Source organism: Salmo trutta, chromosome 15, assembly GCF_901001165.1.
Source record: "Salmo trutta chromosome 15, fSalTru1.1, whole genome shotgun sequence".
Classification (NCBI taxonomy): Eukaryota; Metazoa; Chordata; class Actinopteri; order Salmoniformes; family Salmonidae; genus Salmo; species Salmo trutta.
Window position 1 is genome coordinate 9,720,860 of NC_042971.1, and position 26,343 is coordinate 9,747,202.

General features: G+C 43.2%; 1 protein-coding gene across 1 annotated transcript in view; it reads right to left on the reverse strand.

The window, feature by feature from the left end:
• Positions 1-26,343, reverse strand: part of LOC115148445 (calcium/calmodulin-dependent protein kinase kinase 1) — a 135,946-nt gene that overhangs the window by 6,327 nt on the left and 103,276 nt on the right. Inside the window, exons 12-15 of the mRNA XM_029690337.1 lie at positions 26,171-26,244; positions 25,199-25,286; positions 21,789-21,917; positions 21,509-21,612 (exon numbers count right to left, since the gene is read on the reverse strand). Coding sequence (XP_029546197.1) covers positions 21,509-21,612; positions 21,789-21,917; positions 25,199-25,286; positions 26,171-26,244 — 395 coding nt within the window. The remainder of the gene's footprint in view (positions 1-21,508; positions 21,613-21,788; positions 21,918-25,198; positions 25,287-26,170; positions 26,245-26,343) is intronic.

A 26,343-nucleotide genomic window follows, 5' to 3' on the forward strand; every position in this document is an offset into this window, starting at 1 on the left:
AAGTGAGTGCTATGGGGCGATAGTCATTTAGTTCAGTTACCTTCACTTTCTTGGTGGGTATCTTGAAGCAAGTGAGGACAGCAGACTGGGATAGGGAGAGATTGAATATATCTGTAAACATTCCAGGCAGCTGGTCTGCGCATGCTATGAGGACGCGGTTAAGGATTACATCTGGGCAGGCAGACTAACACACTTAAATGTCTTACTCACGTCGGCCATGGAGAACGAGAGTTCACAGTCCTCTGTAGCGGCCCATATGGGTGGCACTGTGTTTGGATGTTAAATGACGAAACAGAGTCATTGATGCAAGTAACCAGTCTTGTTCAGCACATTCCAATACATCCGGGTATATCAAGCACACGGGTAAAAACACTGGTGTTGCAGTAATTAACATTTACCAACAGATGGAATCAATGTGCCGTCTTACACTTTTAACATATTCCATTTTATAAAATAGGAAAGGAGCTGTCAATTCACTAACAAAACAAACCTAGTAATAACATCCAACATGAACAGTTCAGTTTTTATTTTTTATAAAAAAGTATTATTTTTTAAAATCTATTTTTAAACACATTTTGATAATCTCTTCACTTTTCAAATGTTTTAATTTACCTTAGGGGAGTGCTAATGAGCATGGGAGTACTGATGGGCGAGGGAGCGGCTGACCTGTAATCCCTTGTAATCTGCCCTGTAATCCCTTCGCCCAGTGACTCAGGCCCCACATGACTTGCTGGGGGTCCGTTCTTTGTCATGCGACCCCTAAGACCATCAGGGTTCTGAGTAGGTGCTGGCTCAGCAACCCGAAGGTCAACCCTATTACGACGGTACAGTGATCCATTCAACTTTATGCACACAGGATCCGAGTCTCCAGAGGCCCGTCTGGTCCCCTGTTAATGGCTTCATCCGCACCGCTTCACCCACCATGAGCTCAGGTAAGTAATTCGCTGATTTGTCATTGATGAACTTGGACACCTGTCCTCTGTGAGAAAGCTTCGCCAGCACGTATGTCACCACACAGGGCTCCAGGAGAGTGTTGGCTACTGGCAGAGCTGCTTTCAAGCTCCGTGCCATGAGGTGCTTGGTCGGGCTGCTATTCATGCCTTCCGTTGAGGGTATTACGCCACTGCAGGACCGCTTTCCAGGCATCCTTGCCATCTCGCAGAGCTTTTTTTGCAGAGGTTCTTCGCGATTTTGACTACCGACTCCCATTGGCTTTTGGGAAGGCAGAGTCGGCAGGGTGACATGGCGATGAGGTGACATGCTCAAATTCCTATTCTAACTCAAAACAGGAGAATTGGTGTTCATTATCTGAGATTACACTACATGGCTGGCCATAGCGGGCAAACTGTGCATTGCAACATTTGATCGTCGTCTCTGCTCAGAGGTCAGGGAGGAAGTCAATCTCCCAAAAGTCTGAGTAATGATCGAATACCAGAAGAAAGTCTTTGACACTGTGCTGGAAGAGATCTAGATTTACTATCTGCCAGGAGCGCGTCGGTAGCTCATGGGACATCATTGTCCCTCTCTGTTGCTCAATGGCATATTCAATGCAGATTGTGCATTTACTGACATTGTCATTTATTTCACTCTGCATTTCTGGTCAATACAGCGTGTCACATGCTTGTCTGTAACAGGCCTCACCTCCAATGTGACTTGAGTGCACACGCACCAACATCTCATGGTGCAGGGACCGGGGAAGAACAGCTATCTGACCCTTGAATATCACTCCATTTTGAACACTGAGCTCCTCTTTGACTGGCCAATATTCTCTGATGGCTAGAACAGGTTCTTCCGTGCAGTTGGGCCAGCCCATCAGAATCACAGACCTCAATGCCTGGAGGTTGTCGCTCTGGTCTGTGTGCTGTCTGAATTGTACACGGCGCTGGTCAGTAACATTGAGGTAGTCAGCCTGGTTGACGTGTTCAACATCAACTTGCTCTGTTTGTAAGCTGCAAACTGTGTGTTGTTCATGCATGGCGCATGTGTGTGCCTGATGTAGTAGCATTGCTGAGGGTGTTACTCACATACATCTCTGGCCCTGGTTTATACACCACCTTGAGGTTGTAGCTTTGTAGAACCAGTAGCATGCTCTGCCGGCTTGATCTGTCTCTGCGGTAATGATGTCGTGCCCGTACAGGTAGTGGTGGAAGCGTTGCCTTACAAACACAATGCTGAGGCACTCCTTCTCTTTCTGGGCATAGTTCTGCTCTGTTGGAGTAAGCGCCCTAGAGGCGAATGCCACAGGCTGGCCCCCCTGCATGAGGCAACAGCCCAGTCCATGCTGACCCGAGTTACTCTGAATCGTGACAGGTTTTGACACATAGTAGTATCGCAGTGCAGGTGTCTGGGTGAAAAGGTGCTTTATTTCCCTCACGACTGTGTCATGTTTTGGGAGCCAATGCCAGATGGCGTCCTTGTCCATGAGCCTCCTTACTGGCTCACACACCACCGAGAGCCACAGCAGGAACTTGGCCAGGTAGGTGAAGAATCTGACGAAGCGCTGCAGTGCCTTCACGTCAGATTGAGGGGCCATGTCCAAGACAGCCTTCACTTTCTCAGGATCCGCCTTCAATCTGGTGGAGGACAAGATGTGCCCGAGAAAGCGGACCTCTGGCACTTTGAACTGAAGCTTTTTTATGCTTAGCTTTAGCTTGACCTGTCTGCATCTGTCTATCAGGGCCAGCAGCTTGGAGTCATGGTCACGTTCTGCCTCCTCATCACTGTCTCCACAGCCAACTACGAGGATGTCATGTGCTATGGGTTCCACGCCATTGAGTCCCACCAGCAGCTCGTGCTGTTTCCGCTGATACACCTCTGGATCCACGGAGACCCAAAATGGGAGCTTCAACCACCTTTTCCTGCCCCAGGTTGTCTAAAAGGTGGTCAGGTAGCTGCAGTCCTCGTCGAGCTTGCACTGCAGGAAGGCAGCTCTGGCATCTATGAGCATGAAGACTCAGGCCTTCGGGAGCTTGTAAAGAACATCCTCTAACGTGGGAATAATAACCAGTGTCTGGTTGAGGTGTTTAGAATCAATGCATTGTCTGATTTCTTGACAATAACCATATTACTTACCCAGTCTGTAGGCTCGGTGACAGTTGTGATGTGTACATCTTCTTTGTATTTGTCAAGCTGAGCCTTTGCAGCTGCTTTCATAGCTACTGGTACATTGCGGGGTGCACACTGGACAGGCTGGATTGCTGCGTCCAACTCAAAGTGGACTTCGCTGGGAACCGACTCGACCGCTGAGTTGAAGACACCATGGTATTTGCTTAGAAGTGTCTCTTTGCTCAGGGGCCCAGCCTGGACTTCGTCTACAGTGTTAAGGTCTGCTGGGATGGTGTAGTTAATAAGCCCGAGGCACTCGCATGTGGACCCAAGCAGTAATAGCCTCAACTATTTCAAACTTAAGGGTGTGTTTCTCGCCCGCACAATACACTGTAAAAAACAGGCCTAAGAGGTCATCAACTGGCCTGTATACAGCTTCAGCTTGGTGCTACTCTCTGTGAGTTTGTCTCTGGGCGCGAGCTTCCTTTTGTCTTTAAGGCTCATAACTTTACATGTGACCCTCGAATCTAGCTGGCATTGCTGTGGTTTATTGTTAAATTGTAGAGTGACAAAACTTTTTTCTTTGGTCCTCACTGCCCCTATGTACTCGCTAGCATAGAAATCATTCTCCATGCTGTTGTTCCCTTGATTTGTGTTTGTTTCAATGGAGTGCACTTTACCCTCCTTTCTCTTGCTTTTCATGCAGACCCTTGCAAAGTGATTAGCTGTGCCACAGTATTTGCACATTTTCACATAGGCTGGGCAGTGTTGTTTTCCACAACCATCAGAAATGCCAGAATATCTGCACGTATTGGGGCTGTCTATTGCAGAGTTGGCTGTAGAATTAGCATTAGCTGTGGAAAAGGGGAATTTCTTTACTGGCTGACTGAATGTAGCATTAACATTGTCCATGTGCTACCTTTCTAGCTCCATGGACTTTATCCGTATATCAGTAAGCTCTGCTGCACGGCATGTCTCCACTGCCAAGACCAGTATCAGGTCAAATTATCTCAGCAAAGATCTGCGCATGCCCTCATCAGCTATACCGAGCACTATCTTATCTCTGATCCGTTTGTCTCTTAAAGCACCATATTCACATGTAGCTGCTTTTCCCTTAGCCTGGTGACAAAGCTGTCAATCGACTCCCCGTCCTCCTGTTTGCATCAGCCAAAAACCTAATGCTCGTAGATAACATTCTTTGCTGGCTTAAAGTAATGTTCAAGAGCATCAAGAATAGCTGTTGTGTTACCTTGCTGAGCTGCTGTCAGGTTCAGGTTATGTTGGTAAACGTGTCAGTATTCAGCTCCCATTATAATGCTCAAAGTGGCAGCCACTACATCATCATCCTTTTCCAGAAGTCCCGTGGCTAGTGCATAGTCCTCCCATTCACCTCGGAACATATCCCAGTTCATGCTCTAATCTCCGCTGAGCTTCATAACAGTGGGAGGGGGAATGTTCACAGCCATGTCTATCCGATACTAATAACACTAACTAGCAAACTCACTGTAGCTAAGGTAAATTCCGGCTATATTTTACTCACGGATGCATTTTTTGTACACCCAAACATTTCACTCATGAATAGTTTTCCCACTTCTGACACCATGTTTGGACATTAAACGACGAAACAGAGACATTGATGCGAGCAATCAATCTTGTTCTACATCCGGGTGTATTACACTGCAATACATCCGGGTATGTCAAGCACACCTGTAAGAACACTGGTGTTGCAGTAATTAACATTTACCAATAGATGGCATCAACGTGCCATCTTACACCCATAACATGTTATCCTTAAAGTGGCGAAGGTGTTTAGCTTGTCCGGGAGCAAGACGTCCGTGTCCGCGACGTGGCTGGTTTTCCCTTAGCAATCCGTGATTGTCTGGAGTGCCTACCACATATGTCTCGTCTCTGAGTCTGAGAATTGCAACTCCACTTTGTCTCTGTACTAACATTTTGTCTGTTTGATTGCCTTACGGAGGGCATAACTGGACTGTTTGTATTTGGCCATATTCCCAGTCACCTTGACGTGGTTAAATGCAGTGGTTCGCACTTTCAGTTTTGCGCGAATCCTGCCATCTATCCACAGTTTTTGGTTTGGGTAGGTTTTAATCGTCACAAACCACTTGCTGATTAACTCAGTCATTGTGTCAGTGTATACGTCAATGTTATTCTCAGAGGCAACACGGAACATATCCCAGTCCGTGTGATCAAAACAATCTTGAAGAATGGATTCCGATTGGTCAGACCAGCGTTGAATAGACCTTAGCACGGGTCCTTCCTGTTTAAGTTTCTGCATATAGGAAGGGAGGAGAATAATTGAGTCGTGATCTGATTTGCCGAAGGGAGGATGGGGGAGGGCCTTGTAGCCATCCCAGAAGGGAGCATAACAATGGTTGAGCGTTTTTGCACGAGTACTGCAGGACATGTGTCGATAGAACTTCGGTAGCGTTTCCTCAGATTTGCTCTATTAAAGTTCCCAGAGACAATAAATACGGGCTTAGGGCTGTTAAGGTGACTACATTACCGCCACACTGGCGGTAATTGAAAATCTAATCAAACACTTCATGAGAGCCCATGAAATCATGTTGCGCAACATTTCTATAGTCTATTCAATTGCGTGAGAAAACAGAGTTTTGATGGCCTCTATTAAAAATAGGAGGATCCCATCAGCTTTCTATAGGCTAGGCCTACTATATTTATTTATCAACTTTCCTAATATTAATCACATTGCTTTGCAACAGGAGTATATCCTACCTGGCTGGCATTAAAATAAACCATGGGAAAAGCGTCCTCCATTTGCTATTTAACCTGTTGAGGATCTTATCCCGATCTTATCCCGGTATTGGGATTCATTGTCATGTGACCATGGCGGGGAATTCAAAACTGCAAGAGTAATCATTTCAAAAAATCAAATAATCAACTATTTTCCTCCATTTGAAAGATATATCTCCTAAATCTAACCACGCTGTCCGATTTTCAGAGGCATTACGGAGAATGCATAAAGTTAGGTTATGTGAGGAGAGTACATTGACAATAGCTGCGTGTAATGTTTAGCCAATTCAAAGAAGGGCATCAACAGACAGAAAACTAGCTAGAATTATGCACTTACCTTTGACAATCTGCATCAGATGACACTCATAGGACATTATGTTATACAATACATGCATTTTTAGTTCCATCAAGTTCATATTTATATCCAAAAACAGCATTTACAGTCGCGGTGAAATTCAGAATTTTTTTCGGCTCGAATGCACCCAGTGAATCCAGCATTACAAATCACGGAATTACTATTCGAAAACATTGGTAAATTATAATATTGTCATTCAAAGAATAATATATTATCATCTCGTAATTGCTACCGAATGGCCAGATCTCAAAATAACTTTACTGGGAAATCACATTTTGCATAAACTGGGTCCTATGCTAACAACAATAAGCTATATGCTAAGCTAAGCTAAGCTATACCGTTAGCATTAGCATCATCTAATATCGATAATAACATTCTAAATATCCCCTTACCTTTGATTATCTCCATCAGAAGGCGCTGCCAGAGATCCCAGGTCCAGAACAAATGTGGTTTCTTTTGACAAAGTTCATAATTTATGTCCAAATAGTTAGCGTTCAGTAGGCTCCCACAAAATGAGGTGGGCAGTGTAAAGTCACGTCAAAAAGCTAAAGAAAACCTAGTAAATAATCTATTTACGTTTGTTTAAACATGTCAAACGTTGTTCATCATTAATCTTTTGGTCCATTTTTAACGTGAAACATCAGTAAACATCAGTAATATTTTCACACAACCTATCAAGTGTCTAGAATAAACGATAATGACAAAGGCACTCTTCTCAGATTCATGCGCAGGCGCAAAAAATGAAGTGATGACGTGTCAACTTGTAAGCTTTCTTATTCGGTCTGTATTCATCACAGATGCTTCCAACAACTTTCTAAAGATCGTTGACATCTAGTGGAAGCAGTAGGAGTTGCGAACTGAATCCTTTCTCACTGTGGTATCTTTAAAACAATGACACTAAATAGTACAGTCACAAAATTCTCATTTTTTTTAATCTATTTTTCACAGGTTTTTGCCTGCAATATGAGTTTTGTTATACTTACAGACACCATTCAAACTGTTTTAGAAAATTCAGAGTGTTTTCTATCCGAATGTGTTAATAATATGCATATCCTAGCTTCTGAGTTGGTGTAGGAGGCAGTTAAAAATTGCCACATATTTTTTTCAAAATTCTCAATACTGCCCCCGTGGCCCGTAGAGGTTAATTGTATAGATGACATGTATTTTTCCCCCATGCCCATGTTCGGAGACAGGTGCATGATTATGGTCCATTCCAACTCAAAACTAATTTCACACATATATTATTTAGTATTTGTAAAGACAACATTAATTTGAGAATAGTCTGATGGGTGACAATATTAGCCTATCACTTGTGAAGGATTGTCATGACTGTCCTGTGAGGATTCGAATGGGTAATATCAGCTTGGCAATGGATGACAGTAACCAGACCTTCAATCACCCACAGAAGAGGAGAGAAGGGAACTGGGCCGGTTTGACAGCTCACACCCTGCCGTAAATTAAAGGAGAGGAGATCCAGAGAGATCTGAGCCACACGGGAAGTTGACTGTGCCTTTAAACAGCTTGGAAAATTCCCCAAAATTAGGTCATGGCTTTAGAAGCTTCTGATAGGCTAATTGACATAATTCGAGTCAATTGGAGGTGTACCTGTGGATGTATTTCAAGGCCTACCTTCAAACTCAGTGCCTGTTTGCTTGACATCATGGGAAAATCAAAAGAAATCAGCCAAGACCTCAGAAAAAACATTGTAGACCTCCACAAGTCTGGTTAATCCTTGGGAGCAATTTCCAAACGCCTGAAGGTACCACTTTCATCTGTACAAACAATAGTACACAAGTATAAACACCATGGGACCAGGCAGCCATCATACCGCTCAGGAAGGAGACGCATTCTGTCTCCTAGCGATGAACGTACTTTGGTGCGAAAAGTGCAAATCAATGCCAGAACAACAGCAAAGATCCTTGTGAAGATGCTGGAGGAAACAGGTACAAAGCTATCTATATCCACAGTAAAACGAGTCCCATATCGACATAACCTGAAAGGCCGCTCACCAAGGAAGAAGCCACTGCTCCAAAACTGGCATAAAAAAACAGACTACGGTTTGCAACTGCACATGGGGACAAAGATCGTACTTTTTGGATAAATGTCCTCTGGTCTGATGAAACAAAAATGGCCATAATGGCCATAAAGACCATCGTTATGTTTGGAGGAAAAAGGGGGAGGCTAGCAACCTGAAGAATACCATCCCAGCCGTGAAACACGGGGGTGGCAACATCATGTTGTGGGGGTGCTTTGCTGCAGGAGAGACTGGTGCACTTCACAAAATAGATGGCATCATGAGGCAGGAAAATTATGTGCATATATTGAAGAAACATCTCAAGACATCAGTCAGGAAGTTAAAGCTTGGTCGCAAATGGGTCTTCCAAATGGACAATGACTCCAAGCATACTTCCAAAGTTGTGGTAAAATGGCTTCTCGACAACAAAGTCAAGCTATTGGAGTGGCCAACACAAAGCTCTGACCTCAATCCTATATAAAAGTTGTGGGCAGAACTGAAAAAGTGTGTGCGAGCAAGGAGGCCTACAAACCTGACTCAGTTACACCAGCTCTGTCAGGAGGAATGGGCCAAAATTCACCGAACTTATTGTGGGAACCTTGTGGAAGGCTACCCAAAACATTTGACCCAAGTTACATAATTTAAAGGCAATACTACCAAATACTAATTGAGTGTATGTAAACTTCTGACCCACTGGGAATGTGATGAAAGAAATAAAAGCTGAAATCATTCTCTCTACTATTATTCTGACATTTCACATTCTTAAAATAAAGTGGTGATCCTAACTGACCTAAGATAGGGCATTTTTACTCGGATTAAATGTCAGGGATTGTTTAAAAACTGAGTTTAAATGTTTTTGGCTAAGGTGTATGTAAACTTCCGACTTCAACTGTATTGTCACGACTTCCGCCGAAGTCGGGTCCTCTCCTTGTTCGAGCGGTGCTCGGCGTCACCGGTCTTCTAGCCATCGTCAATCCACTTTTCATTTTCCATTTGTTTTGTCTTGTGTTTCCACACACCTGGTTTCAATTCCCTCATTTACTTGTTGTGTATTTAACCTTCTGTTCCCCCCATGTCTTTGTGTGGGATTCTTTATTGTAGTGCTTGTGCACGTTCCCCGTTAGCGCACAACGGGTTATTTTGTGCCCATGTATCTTGTTGTTCTGGATGCCGTTGGTTTCGCTTAATAAATCTCCGGTTATTACCCAGTTCTGCTCTCCTGCGCCTGACTTCTCTGCCGCCAATTACGCACCCCACTACAGAATCCCACACCGCAACATGTGGAGTCAGCAGGAGTAGGTGCCCCTGGAATAGGGGTGGAGGAGCGCGATGCTCCACCATCTCGGCGCCGCCATGGACTGCTGGGAGAGACAGGGAGTTCCTCCAGCGCCTCCACCAGCACAACTGGGGTCTCCACTACTCGCCCCCCCTTCACCCGGTCCCAGTGGGATTCGTCTCTCCCTTCCCCGGGAGTACGATGGGACGGCTGCACGCTGCCAGAGTTTCCTGTTGCAGCTCAACCTCGACCTGGCAACAGTCCACCCGGCTCCTTCAGGCCGTGAGAAGGTGTCCGCCCTCGTCTCGTGCCTCTCTGGGAAAGCCTTGGAGTGGGCCAACTCCATGTGGGGAGAAAGAGATGCGGCGCTGGACCATTTCGAGGATTAAACCCACCGCTTCCGGGCAGTCTTCGACCACCCACCCGAGGGTAGAGCGGCGGGTGAACGTCTCTTCCATCTGAGGCAGGGGACGAGGAGCGCCCAGGAGTTCGCCATGGATTTTCGGACCCTGGCCGCTGGCGCGGGATGGAACGATAGGGCCCTGATCGACCACTATCGCTAAAGTTTGCGCGAGGACATCCATCGGGAGTTGGCCTGCAGGGGCACCACCCTCACCTTCGACCAGCTGGTGGACCTGTCCATTCGGCTGGATAACCTGCTGGCTACCCGTGGACGTCCAGATCAGGTTCTGTTGGTTCCATCCCCCAGCACCGCCGCTCCAGTGCCCATGGAGCTGGGAGGTGCTGTGCGTAGGGAGACTGGAGGAGGTTCCGTCTCGTGCACCATCTGTGGCCGCAGAGGTCACACTGCCGGTCGGTGCCGGGTTGGTTCCTCTGGGGATCGAGGCAGCAGGCAGGGCACTCTGGCGTCATCCCAGGTGAGCCGGCACCATTCTCACCCAGAGCCCTCTGTTGCACACATGTTTTTGTATGCTACTTTTCCTGACTTTTCCCCTCATAAGGCGCTTGTCGATTCAGGCGCTGCTGGGAATTTTATAGACAGATCGTTCGCCTTAGTTTAGGGATCCCCATTGTTCCCGTGGCTGTGCCCTTCCCCGTTCAGTCGACCATTAGGGTCAGGGTTGATTAGGGAGGCCACCGCTCCTCTGGGTATGGTGACGCAGGGGGGTCACAAGGAGAGAATCAGTCTCTTCCTCATTGACTCTCCTGCGTTTCCCGTGGTGCTGGGCCTACCCTGGTTAGCTTGTCATGACCCCACTGTTTCTTGGCAACGGAGGGCTCTCACGTGTTTAGGGGTTTCCGTTGGTGCTACTACGGTGGAATGTCCAGACCAGATCTCCACCGTGCGCATTCTCCCTGAATATACCGATTTGGCTCTCGCCTTCTCCAAAAAGAAGGCGATTCAATTACCACCCCATCGATGGGTCGATTGTGCGATAAATCTTCTGGTAGACGCTCCGAATCCCTGCGTCAGGGCTACATTCGGTCCTCCACTTCACCTGTCTCCTCGAGTTTCTTTTTTGTGAAGGAGGGAGGTCTGTGCCCGTGTATTGACTGTCGAGGTCTAAACCAGATCAAGGTGCGGTACAGTTACCCGCTACTGCTCATCGCCACAGCGATTGAGTCAATGCACAGGGCGTGCTTCTTCACCAAATTAGATCTCAGGAGCACTTACAACCTGGTGCCGGGAGGGAGACGAGTGGAAGACGGGGTTCAGTATGACCTCAGGGCATTATGAGTACCTTGTAATGCCGTACGGGTTGATGAATGCTCCATCAGTCTTCCAAGCCTTTGTAGATGAGATTTTCAGGGTGTAGTGGTGTATATTGATAACATTCTGATATACTCCGCTACACGCGCCGAGCATGTGTCCCTGGTGCGCAGGGTGCTTGGTCGACTGTTGGAGCATGACCTGTACGTCAAGGCTGAGAAATGCCTGTTCTACTCATCTCCCTCCCTGATTCTCACCATATTGTAAGCATTGCGGAGGTCCAGTTTGGTGAAGAATCGGCCCCCTTGGGCCAACTGCAAGGTGACATGGGTAGGGGGTAATGATTCTTGATCGTAAACAGGCTCAGCCCTCTGTAATCAATGCAAGGACGCAGGCCTCCATTCTTCTTACCCATGAAGAAGAAGCTTGCACCAGCTGGGGATGTAGAGGGGTGAATGAAACCTGCCTCCAGCAATTCCTGGATGTAATTGTCCATGACTGCTACTTCAGGGGTCGAGAGGGATTACAGACGGCCCTGGGGAGGTGTGGAGCCGGGTAGGAGTTCTATGGCACAGTCGTATGGATGAAGGGTGGCGGCTTGCCTCTTACTGAAGGCCTCCCGGAGGTTGAAGTATTCGGGAGGGAGAGCTGAGAAGTCTTGGTCTTCAATGGATGCAGGTAGACACGGCGAGGCTCTTGGTGGGGGTCTTAGACATTTAGTCTGGCAGTCCTTACCCCAGTCTAGTAGGTGTCCAGGGAGCAGGAGAATAGTGAGTTATGTAGCGCTAGCCAGGAGTACCCTAGGATAAGGGGGTTCTCGGGAGCCGTGATCAAAAGAAAACTAAGAGTCTCTGAGTAATTCACCCCAACCTGCAGTAGAATGGGCTTGGTCTGACATTCCACCTGGCCGGAGCCATCGTGGGCTTGAATCTGCAGAGAGATGGCACATTTCATGCAGGGGATTTGTAATTGTAAAGCTGTTAGCTCCAAATCATACGGTAATATATTATCCCTGAATTATGGTACTATGGCAAAGCAAGTTGGCAGCTCCAGGTGTTTGGTTTATCTGCTCTCAGAAGGGGATGTGGGATGTGTGGTGTGTGTATAGGGGGGAGGCGGATTATTGTAAGCTATTACATTAACCAGTGGTTATTACATTAACCGGTTAGTAAGAACTTTTTTTTACAACATAAATTTAATTTTAATCTCTCTATATGCATATTTCAAGATATGGCTTATGAGATACCCAATGGGTTGGAACATACTTTTCTCATCAATCATTTTGAAAAAACTTTTGCTTAGAAACTGTAAATCAAGTGATCCTCCATCCTTGGGACGGTGGAAGAGTCAAATGCATTATTATTTGAATATTGAAAGGATGTGGGTGACAGAGAAGGGCAGAGTGGCGCAGTTTGAGGTCATGTGGGATAGTCTTGCAGGTGTTGGAGATGGAGGCGATGTTTGTGTCTGTCTGTTGTCTTCCGTCTGTGTATGTTTATATTGTTTGAAAAATAACATAAAATCGTTCAACAACCAAAAAGTAAAAACTTTCTTATGAATAACGTAATAACTTCAACAAATCATTTAATAACATGTTTTTATGTACTACTTCCCTCAATTTGATGCATATACCACCACCCACTGCAAATTACAACATTAAACATCAATCATATGTAAACTTCAAAATAAAAGTCATATTTTCATGACAGTATTATACGTTATTTTATAGTAGATATATCTGTTTGGATTGAGCTGGATGGTTGCTGGTGTTACTGGCTGGTGTTACTGACTGAGTTAGTTATGCGCAGCACAAGACTTTGATAGTCTCTGCTGGGCTTAAGCCAAGGTGTTAGCTTTTGGAGCTAATACAAGTCTTCAGGTTTCAGCCAAGTTTACTCAACATGTTAATTTAACACCAATTGCCTTGGTGCCATCCAATTTTGAAATTGTAATACTTAGAGCGTTTGCTTGAGCCTGCCTGGAGTGCCGGATTGATGAGTTTGGCACTTTTGGGACTATTCCATGTCCATCAAAATAAGGGAAATTAAACATAAAGACATTAATTTTGTAAACATAATATACAGACAGAATATATCAACAAAGAATTTACGAAGCCGCACACTATAAACAGCAAAAAACGGAATACATCCACTTACATAAATGCATTAATTGAAATGAACATTAAACAGCAGTAACCCAGAGAACAGGGGACGTCCTGAGGACATTTGGCGACTTCCCATTAGGTCCCTTAAGGGTTTCGGCGTGAAGTTATCCCTCTGAACTTTTCAGGGCATTACTGGGATGTTGTGCCATGGTCCTCAGTGGTACTCAGCATTGGATTTGCCCCAAAAATAAAACTTTGTATTAAGCACAAAAAGTTAATTGCTTTGCCACATATTTTGCAGTATTACTTTAGTGTCTTGTTGCAAATAGGATGCATGTTTTGGAATATTTTTTTTATTCTGTACAGGCTTTCTTCTTTTCACTCTGTCAATTAGGTTAGTATTGTGTAGTAACTACAATGTTGTTGATCCATCCTCAGTTTTCTCCTATCACAGCTATTAAACTCTGTAACTAAAAAGTCACCATTGGCCTCATGGTGAAATCCCTGAGCGGTTTCCTTCCTCTCCGGCAACTGACCTGTATCTTTGTAGTGCATTGATACACCATCCAAAGTGTAATTAATGACTTAATAACACCATGTTCAAAGGCAATGTTCCCTCTAATTTTTCTCGGCACTGAGCAAATTTCAGGTCTGATGAGCGCAAACTTGAACGTTGTGAAAATTCTGTGAAACTTCCAACGAGCACGTTTACTGTGAACACTTTATGTTGCAGTTTTAACAGTGGCCAAGTAGGCTACTATGGCTATTTGATCATAACGTAGGCCTATCAGAGTGGCCTACCATCAAAAACAATGGAGAAAATGCATCCCATAACATTTTAACATGGAAATAACTATTCTATCATTCAGCCTATAGGAGCAGCCAATGTGTGGTGTTCAATGTAGGCCTACATTCCATGGCTTTTGAAAAAAACTTGCAGGGCTTGACATTAACCTGTTTATCCACATCCTTCAGACAAGGAGGTGACTGAAAATGGTGTTGTTTAATGCAAGAAACTACTTTACAAAATAAAATGCTTTATTGTTGACATACAGAGAATCAGACAAATTATGCTACCCTCTGTCTATTGGCTACTTAGCTTATTCAAGCCTGTCTCAAAGTACAACACTGCACCTTTAAGACAAAATCTCCATTGGCTGGTACAGTATTTCTTCTGCAGGAGACTACTGCGCGCCCTCACACGCGCACAGCTTTGAGTGAACATTGCTCAAAGGAATATTCAATGTCTACTTTTGTGCCCCTTTTTGCGAGGCATAGGAAAACATCCCTGGTCTTTGTGGTTGAATCTGTGTTTGAAATTCACTGCTTGACTGAGGGACCTTACAGATAATTGTATGTGTGGGGTACAGAGATGAGGTAGTCATAAAAAAAACATGCTAAACACTATTATTGCACACAGAGTGAGTCCATGCAACTTGTTATGTGACTTGTTAAGCACATTTTACCTCCTGAACTTATTTAGCCAAAGGGGTTGAATACTTATTGACCCAATGCATTTCTGCTTTTCTTTCTTTATTAATTTGTAAAATAAATTCCAAATGTAACTCAACTTTGACATTATGTGTGTAGGTACAGTGGGGGAAAAAAGTATTTAGTCAGCCACCAATTGTGCAAGTTCTCCCACTTAAAAAGATGAGAGGCCTGTAATTTTCATCATAGGTACACTTCAACTATGACAGACAAAATGAGAAAAACAAATCCAGAAAATCACATTGTAGGATTTTTTATGAATTTATTTGCAAATGATGGTGGAAAATAAGTATTTGGTCAATAACAAAAGTTTATCTCAATACTTTGTTATATACCTTTTGTTGGCAATGACACAGGTCAAACGTTTTCTGTAAGTCTTCACAAGGTTTTCACACATTGTTGCTGGTATTTTGGCCCATTCCTCCATGCAGATCTCCTCTAGAGCAGTGATGTTTTGGGGCTGTCGCTGGGCAACACGGACTTTCAACTCCCTCCAAAGATTTTCTATGGGGTTGAGATCTGGAGACTGGCTAGGCCACTCCAGGACCTTGAAATGCTTCTTACGAAGCCACTCCTTCGTTGCCCGGGCGGTGTGTTTGGGATCATTGTCATGCTGAAAGACCCAGCCACGTTTCATCTTCAATGCCCTTGCTGATGGAAGGAGGTTTTCACTCAAAATCTCACGATACATGGCCCCATTCATTCTTTCCTTTACACGGATCAGTCGTCCTGGTCCCTTTGCAGAAAAACAGCCCCAAAGCATGATGTTTCCACCCCCATGCTTCACAGTAGGTATGGTGTTCTTTGGATGCAACTCAGCATTCTTTGTCCTCCAAACACGACGAGTTGAGTTTTTACCAAAAAGTTATATTTTAGTTTCATCTAACCATATGACATTCTCCCAAACCTCTTTTGGATCATCCAAATGCTCTCTAGCAAACTTCAGATGGGCCTGGACATGTACTGGCTTAAGCAGGGGGACACGTCTGGCACTGCAGGATTTGAGTCCCTGGCGGCGTAGTGTGTTACTGATGGTAGGCTTTGTTACTTTGGTCCCAGCTCTCTGCAGGTCATTCACTAGGTCCCCTCGTGTGCTTCTGGTATTTTTGCTCACTGTTCTTGTGATAATTATGACCTCACGGGGTGAGATCTTGTGTGGAGCCCCAGATCGAGGGAGATTATCAGTGGTTTTGTATGTCTTCCATTTCCTAATAATTGCTCCCACAGTTGATTTCTTCAAACCAAGCTGCTTACCTATTGCAGATTCAGTCTTCCCAGCCTGGTGCAGGTCTACAATTTTGTTTCTGGTGTCCTTTGACAGCTCTTTGGTCTTGGCCATAGTGGAGTTTGGAGTGGGACTGTTTGAGGTTGTGGACAGGTGTCTTTTATACTGATAACAAGTTCAAACAGGTGCCATTAATACAGGTAACGAGTGGACAGAGGAGCCTCTTAAAGAAGAAGTTACAGGTCTGTGAGAGCCAAAAATCTTGCTTGTTTGTAGGTGACCAAATACTTATTTTCCACCATAATTTGCAAATAAATTCATTAAAAATCCTACAATGTGATTTTCAGGATTTTTTTTTCTAATTTTGTCTGTCATAGTTGACGTGTACCTCATCTTTTTAAGTGGGAGAACTTGCACAATTGGTGGCTGACTAAATACTTTTTTTGCCCCACAAATAAATCTACAGTTAATCCATTTAAAATTCAGTCTGTAACATAACAAAATGTGGAATAAGTCAAAGGATGTGAATACTTTCTGAAGGCACTTTTATATTTTTTGTTTAAAAAAATTGGGTCGGAGGCCCCCTAGTGGCCGTGGGCCCTAAGCGACCACTTATGTCACTCATGCATGGAACTTCCCCTGGTGTCTCTGCTCAAGCATAGATGTCAGCATAAAGCTGAGTGACTCACTAATTTGTGGCTTTTGATCAAAATAAGTAAGTACCAACATTCTTTCTGATCGTCTTTAATAAAGAAATGTTTTGATCATGTTAATCTGCTCATGTTGTGTGTGTGTATGTGTTAATTTTTTGTGTGATGTGGTTACAATGAAGAATGTAAAAAAAGAAATCCTATTCATAATGATTAATCAGATAATTATGGCAAGCTGTCATTTTTCCTTAAAAAAATGTAAGATATATATTTTGTTTTACAATAAAAAACATACGGATAGAAATGACAACATCACACAAACATCAACTACATCACACCTGCTCAGACCCATATGCTCACCCCCCCCCATCTCCAGCATCACTCGCCACCACATGGCCTTAAACTACACCATTTTGTTTCTCTTTGTCACCCACGCACTTTCAACATGTAGATAATAAAGCATAGTACCTTTCCATTGTTTTAACAACGGAGGATTGTTTGATTTCGTACGTTTTTTTCAAGATGATTGACAAGAAAAGTAGCATCCAACCTGCACCCTCAAATGCTATGTCTTGAAATATGCAGACAGATCAAAAGTAAATACTTTCTATCTCTACCCATAACTTTTGGACTTTATAACATTCCCAGAAGGCATGGATTATTATAACTTGATGAAAAATGAACCTGGTAATCTAATTTCATTTACTGTGGGCCTAAGATCTATGGCTTCAACCTTCTGAATGAATGATTATATTGAAGAAAGAATTTTCCTCTTATGAGTTCTGAGAGCCGATCCGTTACTCAACAAAATAACATCAATTTATTTAGCTTTGAAAGACCCTTGTAATATTAGGCAACAAATAAAGCTACTAAAACAATAACTTCAAAAACAGTCCATTCATCACTCTGATTTTTTTAAATTGCTGTGCAGGAAAAGGACGTCCTCCACCGTGCCTGGTTGCAGGCTTGCAGCTGGCTTCTCTCTGAAATGACACATCCCTCTGTAGGTGACAGTTTATCCTTTGGATAAACAACCATGTGAAGAGTAGGCTGTTTGCTTGCCTCCAAGTCGAGTGTGAAGCGATAGAGGAACAACAAGATCCACAAGTATTCTTTCACAATAGCTGGCCTTATGTTATCTACAGTTTGGAGCTGGGAACTGTCCTACTCCATGGTGAATCACACCCTCTCCACGAGCACCCACTCTTTGTTTATGTAATGGGCTGTAGGGCACAAGTATCCTTTTTTCCCGAAAATAATAAACATTCACACCTCCATTAATTTACAAAAGGATAGTCTAACAGCTCGGACAGGTGTGAAAAATCCCCCAATTTGTGCCACAGTTTATACTACCGATAGATGCTGCGGTCAGTCAGAGTTGAGTCATATTGTAAAGTGTAGCCTAATGGACAAAAAGGGCAAACTTACAAGGTATTCAAGGCTTAAGTCCCATTTGGCTCAGTTAGTAAAGCATGGCACTTGCAACGCCACAGTTGTAGGTTTGATTCTCATGGGGGAACAGTACGAAAAAATATGGAAATGTATGTAAATCGTTCTGGATAAGAGCGTCTGCTAAATGACTAAAGTTTTACATTTCTAACTCAATATCACAGACCTGATTTGTCCTAATGAAAAATGCATCAAACCCTACAAATATGTCAATTTATTATAATCCACATAATAATTCTAATTAAATGAGCTGTAGCGAGAGAGAGACTGTGCATTCTACAGACGATCAGAAAGAATGTGTCTTTAACCCTAACTTATTATGAACGAAAGCCACGAATGAGTGTGTCACTCAGCCCTATGCTGAAAAATATAGCTGTCTGCGGTTCTGAAACATAATCTTCAGTGCAGCATTGAATTGGCGCTTTTCCCTATATGTTGCTATGTGCATCATAGCGAAGTTAACCAGCATTTTGGTGTTGAGAACAATGCGGTAGAGGCAGCAGCGGGGAAACATCCCTTGCCTTGATTGTCTAAGAAAATTGAGGAGAGCAAACCCCAATTTAAATAGCTCTATAATCAAAAGCCTAACTGTTAAAGGTGCCTGTCTTTATAAATTATCCATATATATCGACAGAAATAAGACAGATCATGCTTCTGTTCCCTGTTTGAGTGTTTGTTTAATAGCCTGTGTGCACCAAGCCTCATGCAACCACAAAATGTCAGATAAAGCAATTTTACAAATCTGGCTGTTTTTAATCTTTGCTTAAAACATTTTTTAGAACAGACTTTCTGGTATTACTTAAAATGTATTTTGTGTTGTTTACGCTGTTCCAAGCAGGCAGAAAAATGATATTGTAATCTAACAGCAATGGTCGTTAACACATAACATGCACCCAGTTCTCACTCCTACACCCTCCTTTATCTTGATCTCCTTCTTCTTATTGTTATTATTATGATCCTCATTATAATAAGTAATGTCATTATCATTAGTAGGCTTCTTATAGTAGTAGCCTTGTATAACCAACAGCGAGCTGTAGGCCGAAGTGCCCGCCCTGTTTAGTCTTAATACCATAACTTTCTACTCATGAAGCTATGTATGAAGCCTCTTTAGTCATAAGAGTTCCACCTAGTTGACAGATATTTAGGAGGCTTCATGAGCTGTTCAAGTTAAGAGTTACCAGCAGGTGTCTTGATTATAGAAAAAGGCAGCGAGTCAGTGGTTCCTGTGCCATAGACAGGCATTTGCTTTGGCGTTGTTCAAATAATGTTTTGATATTTCTATACGATCAACCCATAAATAATCTAGACCTACATGCAACAGTAGCTTTGTGCTTTTTACAATGATTTTACACGAGGCCTAATTCACATGATATGCCTGAAAACTTAGAACCACTAGGCAAATAAATGATAAAATGTTCCTTTTGACTATTTCATGAATCTATATATTTTTATCTCAAGTTATCCCTTTGGAGCGCATGCAAAAGTGATTTAGAGTTGATGAACGAGAGTGACGAGTGTGTCTCCGCTTTCATAATACTGTATGATTCAGAATATCAAAATATCAGAATTGGTTAAATAATGTTATGCATGCCAACATTTAAGGCAATAATTAAGAGAAGGCAAAGTTATCATGTCAGGCAAAAATGATAGTTTTACCATTGCAATATTTGATATTCACTTTGGTTGCCTGAAGTGTCCAGTAGAATTCACAGCTGGAGATGCCTCATCTGTGGGCCAGGTGTAAATCGTTCGGCAGCCTAAGCTACTGTATTGTTGTAGTACAAAACAAGCCATCCACCCTTGATGGGCTATAATCAGGACAATAGACTTGCTGAGTTGATCTCTATTTTTAGGGACTTGAAATGTATTAATGGATGTTTTAGGTATAGCTATACCTAGGCTACTGTAAAATGCATGCTCTTAGGCCTACAGCTCGATACAAGGCTACTAGTCTACTAAGCCTACTAATGATAATGACATGACTTATTATTAGAATGATAACAATATGAATAATTGTAATAATAAGAAGAAGATCAATAAGGAGGATAGGAGGAGTGAGTGATGTGTGCTAATTGCAGTATGTGTGTCTGTGTCAAACATGTGCTGCTAGATAAAACAAAAAAATCGGACCGAATTTTGGTTACGGTTAGGGTTTAGCGTAGGGTCGTCCCAAGGATCCCAAGAGGGTACTAACCCTAGTTAGCGGGCTAGATGGGGGTGGAAAAACATGACAAGTGACAACCCATACACGAAAACGTAGCTACGAAGCTCTACTTTGTAACCAGCTGTGTCTTTTTTTGTGTCTCTGAAAACATTTTAATGACAGCTTGGGGAATACCCTTTGCAAAAAGCAAATATTACACCAGATTTCGAGGGCTTCACTAAAGGGCTGTAATGTTAACGTTACCACAGAGTCGAACGTTATTAGCACGACACTTGCTTTACATTTGGGCATAGCATCCAACACCCAACACCCTACCGTGAAAATTCAAGTAACATTATAAACTGGGTGGTTCGAGTCCTGAATGCTGATTGGCTGACAGCCGTGGTATATCAGACCGTAAACCACTGGTATGGCAAAACATTTCTTTTTACTGTTCTAATTATGTTGGTAACCAGTTTATAATAGCAATAAGGCACCTCGGGGGTTTGTGGTATATGGCCAATATACCACGGCTAAGGGCTGTATCCAGGCACTCTGCGTTGCGTCATGCTTAAGAACAGCCCTTAGCTGTGGTATATTGGCCATATACCACAAACCCCCGAGGTGCCTTATTGCTTAAGTGTATGGCCAGTACGCATTGCTGTCACTTTATTGAGCTGGCAAGCATCTGTCAACTCAGGACTCCACATTTTTTTTACATTTTAGTCATTTAGCAGATGCTCTTATCCAGAGCGACTTACAGTAGTGAATACATACATTTCATACCATTTCATGCATTTAAAAAAAAATATATATTTATTTTTTGTACTGGCCCCCCATGGGAATCGGACCCACAACCCTGGCGTTGCACACACCATGCTCTACCAACTGAGCCACAGGGAAGCTTCATAGCCACATAGAAACAGTAACAGCTAGTTCACAGTATTTCACTCTCATCTCCTACTGGTGTAGTTGCGTTGGGTGATAGTATCCAGTCTTGCTGTAGCGCGCCAAGGCAAGATAAGCTTATAGCCATGTAAAGAGCACCCACTCCAGGACAAATAATGAAATGCAAAAAAAAGTAAAATTCTACAAAGAACAGCTTTTTTCCGAGCATTTCTCCACATCTTAGATCAATCCTTCTTTTTTTGTTTACGCCAATACAAATACAGTACATCTGTAAAATGCTAAAATCAGCCGACAATATCGGCTCCATGTAATATCTGTTATTGGGCGTGTAAGTCACAGAAGAGATAATATTGGTGGGTGACTGATAACTTGGCAGTTTGGGTGTTGGAGCTGTACTACTCACATGAGCAGGTTGCTAGGTGCTGACATGGACCTCTCCGCTCTACTCCTGGGACACTCATAGGGGTTACTGAAGGATCTCTTGCGCAGCATGGCCTTCACCAGGATCTGAAACACACACACACAACACACACACACAGGTCTTAGAATCAGATGATTCACACACAGACGTGCACACGCACACACAGACCCATGACCACACAAACACATTTTTGTACATCCATGAAGGCAGGCAGACACAAAGGCATGCGTACACACACATACACACACTTCAGACTACTTACCACGGTGGACAGGCTGGGGACAAACTTGACAGAGTTCTGCACCTCCTCTTCAGTGACCTCCACCACACTGCAGTGATCCTCCTCTAGAGGCAGAGGGTCACAACCATCTTGGGTCACCCACGGGTCCAACTGACGGAGACACACACAACCAGAATGTCACAATGGTATGGTATGTGCTTGGGCACAACTGGACAAATCCTACCATGAGAGATATGCCCATGCAGAAGAACCTAAAGTTACTGTAAGATCCTTGTCAAATTATTACTGGAGACGTGGACGATAAGACAACCTAATGAGGCTTCCTGAAATGATGGAACAGGACAAAAACACAGAGAAAAGCAAAAAGACAAAGCACTCAGAAAGTCTAGCTGAGAGAGAGGGGGAATAACTATCGAAATCATCTATTGGCCAGACTCTAGAAATGCCTGATGCTGTAAACAGTCTTCTAATGGCTAAGGCTGTCTATTGTCAGGGATTCGGTCAAGAAAGAAAGAAAGAAAGAAAGAAAGAAAGAAAGAAAGAAAGAAAGAAAGAAAGAAAGAAAGAAAGAAAGAAAGAAAGAAAGAAAGAAAGAAAGAAAGAAAGAAAGAAAGAAAGAAAGAATGACACCAGGATGTCAGGTCTGGATAGTTCTTGCTTTCCTCTGTGTGTCAGTGGCTTTGAGTAAATTGAAGCATTTCATGGAAAGCTAATCGAAGATGGCAGCTAAGCCATTCTATTTTGATTTGAAACCGTCCATGCCCTTCTTTTCCATCCTTCTTTTTCTTCCTTCCTTTCCTTTCTTGTCATAAAAATTATGATATCATAATCCTTCCATTATATTTCATTACCATGGCAATTTGGATTAGAAGGAATACAATAACATTTGAATATGATGATATCATAATCAAGCATAGCAAATTTTGTAGATGTTCAAATTGAAAATGTTTGGTTGATAGGGGCCGATGTTTGTTTGGATATCAGTTTTGGTGGCAACAACCCCAAGACTAGATGTTAGACTTGTCTGTGCTATCAAAGATCATACATTCTTTCAAAATGTGTCCTCTATATACATATCCCTTGCCCAATTCAGTAACCAGTGGAGGCGGCCACCCCCAGTCTCCTAGAGTTGTACATGGAGTAATACCAGGACTTCTGGTTCACATACAGTTGAAGTTGGAAGTTTACATACACCTTAGCCAAATACATTTAAACTCAGTTTTTCACAATTACTGACATTTAATCCTAGTAACAATTCCCTGTCTTAGGTCAGTTAGGAGCACCACTTTATTTTAAGAATGTGAAATGTCAGAATAATCGTAGAGAGAATGATTTATTTCAGTTTTTATTTATTTCATCACATTCCCAGTGGGTCAGAAGTTTACATACACTCAATTAGTATTTGGTAGCATTGCCTTTAAATTGTTTAACTTGGGTAAAACGTTTCGGGTAGCCTTCCACAAGCTTCCCACAATAAGTTAGGTGAATTTTGGCCCATTCCTCCTGACAGAGCTGGTGTAACTGAGTCAGGTTTCTAGGCCTCCTTGCACGCACATACTTTTTCAGGTCTGTCCACATATTTTCTATGGGATTGAGGTCAGGGCTTTGGGACGGCCACCACAATACCTTGACTTTGTTGTCGAGAAGCCATTTTGCCACAACTTTGGAAGTATGCTTGGGGTCGTTGTCCATTTGGAAGACCCATTTGCGACCAATTTTTAACTTCCCAACTGATGTCTTGAGATGTTGCTTCAATATATCCACATAATTTTCCTGCCTCATGATGCCATCTATTTTGTGAAGTACACCAGTCCCTCCTGCAGCAAAGCACCCCCACAACATGATGCTGCCACCCCCGTGCTTCATGGTTGGGATGGTGTTCTTCGGCTTGCAAGCATCCCCCTTTTTCCTCCAAACATAACGATGCTCGTTATGGCCAAACAGTTCTATTATTGTTTCATCAGACCAGAGGATATTTCTCCAAAAAGTATGATCTTTGTCCCCATGTGCAGTTGCAAACCGTAGTCTGGCTTTTTAATGGCGGTTTTGGAGCAGTGGCTTCTTCCTTGCTGAGCGGCGTTTCAGGTTATGTCGATATAGGACTTATTTTACTGTGCATATAGATACTTTTGTACCTGTTTCCTCCAGCATCTTCACAAGGTCCTTTGCTGTTCTTCTGGGATTGATTTGCACTTTTCGCACCAAAGTACGCATCTCCTTCCTGAGTGGTATGATGGCTGGGTGGTCCCATGGTGTTTATACTTGGGTACTATTGTTTGTACAGATGAACGTGGTACCTTCAGGCATTTGGAAATTGCTCCCAAGGATGAACCAGACTTGTGGAGGTCTACAATGTAGTTTCTGAGGTCTTGGCTGATTTATTTTTATTTTCCCATGATGTCAAGCAAAGAGGCACTGAGTTTGAAGGTAGGCCTTGAAAACATACACAGGTACACCTTCAATTGACTCGAATGATGTAAATTAGCCTATCTGAAGCTTCTAATGCCATGACATAATTTTATGGAATTTTCCAAGCTGTTTAAAGGCACAGTCAACTTAGTGTATGTAAACTTCTGACCCACTGGAATTGTGATACCGTGAATTATAAGTGAAATAATCTGTCTGTAAACAATTGTTGGAAAAATTACTTGTGTCACGCACAAAGTAGATGTCCTAACCGACTTTCCAAAACTACAGTTTGTTAACAAGAAATTTGTGGAGTGGTTGAAAAACGAGTTTTAATGACTCAAACCTAAGTGTATGTAAACTTTCAACTTCAACTGTACATATCCAAATGTATGTCTATGCTCCAGCACAACATCCAGTCCTTTTATGAGTTATTCTGCCAGCTTCAAGCCTTCTAATATAGGGAGCTGATGCAGAGGGCTGACTTTGAGAGAGAGGCCCGCATGCACCCACCCAGTGGCACAGAAAATAAAGGCCTGGTCTGACTCTGAGGACACTGCTGAAGAACAGGAAGAGGTAGTGGAGCCTCCACAGATGAGGCAACATGGGAACTCTGACGAGCAGTGGCTCTTTTCTGATGAGGAGATGGAGGAACTGGAGGCCATACCCACACCCACACATAGCCCTGAAGAGAGATGATCCGCTGACAACAGATCAGATTACAAGTTAGAACTCCCTCTCTGTCACAGAGAGACTCGTAGGGAGAGAGGATTCAGCCTTCACTGTTAGTTTTGGGACTTTGCTTACTTGAACTTGTGTGTGATCTTTAACACTAAGGACAGCTGTTGATCTGTTGATCTGGCAATCTACTGGGAGAACATGTTCAGTCATGCTCATGACCCATTCAGCACTGCCTGTTAATTAGTCCCATTGAAACTACCTTATGCAAGTAACCTCCTACAGTACCATTCGTCTAAGTCAGGGGGATGACGGTGGAGCCCTTGACTGGTTTCTCCTCCCCTCACCTTGATCTCAGGTATGGTGATCCTGGTGTCAGGGTTCTTGTCCAACATTTTCAGGATAAGAGTCTTCAACTCCTCACTGATCTCTGGCCTACAAGAACACAGACACAGAGGTCAGATACACAGTGACCGGGGGGGTGTTTTTTTTTTTGTTGACAGTTCTGTTAACAGCACTTATTGATCACAGTAATAGTCAAAAGAGCGACAGAACATCTGAAATATAAAACAATGAACAGAGGTAGAAATCCTCCAAGAGTATCAGTCTTAAATAATGACAGTGGTAACCCAGGCAGTGTTGTTGTAAGGTGTTTGCATTGAGATGAGCCCGTTATGTAATGTGATGTTGTTGTGTTAGGAGGACTAGGGAGCAGCATGCTATCTTCCCACACAGATCAGCTAAGGGTCCACACCAGACGCACGCACGCATGCACGGAGACTATTTCATTAAGCTGGGGATGACAAGATTACATGTCTTCCCCACACATACTCCAGCTGACACTCTCGCTCTCTCTGTTTCGCTGTGTTCCTCTGTCTCCCTCTCCCGTCTCTGTTTTTATCTCACTCTCTTCTTCTTTCTTTCTTTCTTTCTCGCCTATACCAGACACAGAGAATTAGAATTTCCCCCAGGCTACTTTTTGTCTGGCATTGGGTGTTTTTTCAGAGTGAAGGAGATAAGAGGATAGAGTGAATGAAAGAGAAGGAGAGAAGAGGAGAGAGGAGACTAGGAGTGAGTGTTACAGTCTGCAGGTAACAGTCTGACACTCCGGTTTGGCTTCAGAGGGTCTGTTTTTTTATCACATTCAGTTGACAAAACACTAGGAACATCACCATACTTTTGAAGGGTGTGTGTTGGTCAGCATTGTTGGCAGCATTGGCTTCAACTCTGGGATGTCTGGAACATCAAGTCTGCCTCATTTAATAAAGAGGACGGAGGAGTGATGGAGTAATGGGAAAGAGAGAAAAAGAGAGACTTACGACTCTGGGAACTCCACACATTTAGTCCTGATCTTATTGTGTAGAACCAGGATGTATTCATCAATGAACGGACACTGCAAGTAGAAAAGCGAAAAAGAGGAGAGGACAGATGAGAAGAGAGGAGTAAAGAGGTAAAAAAGTGAGCGTTATAAATTACAGTTATAATTACAATT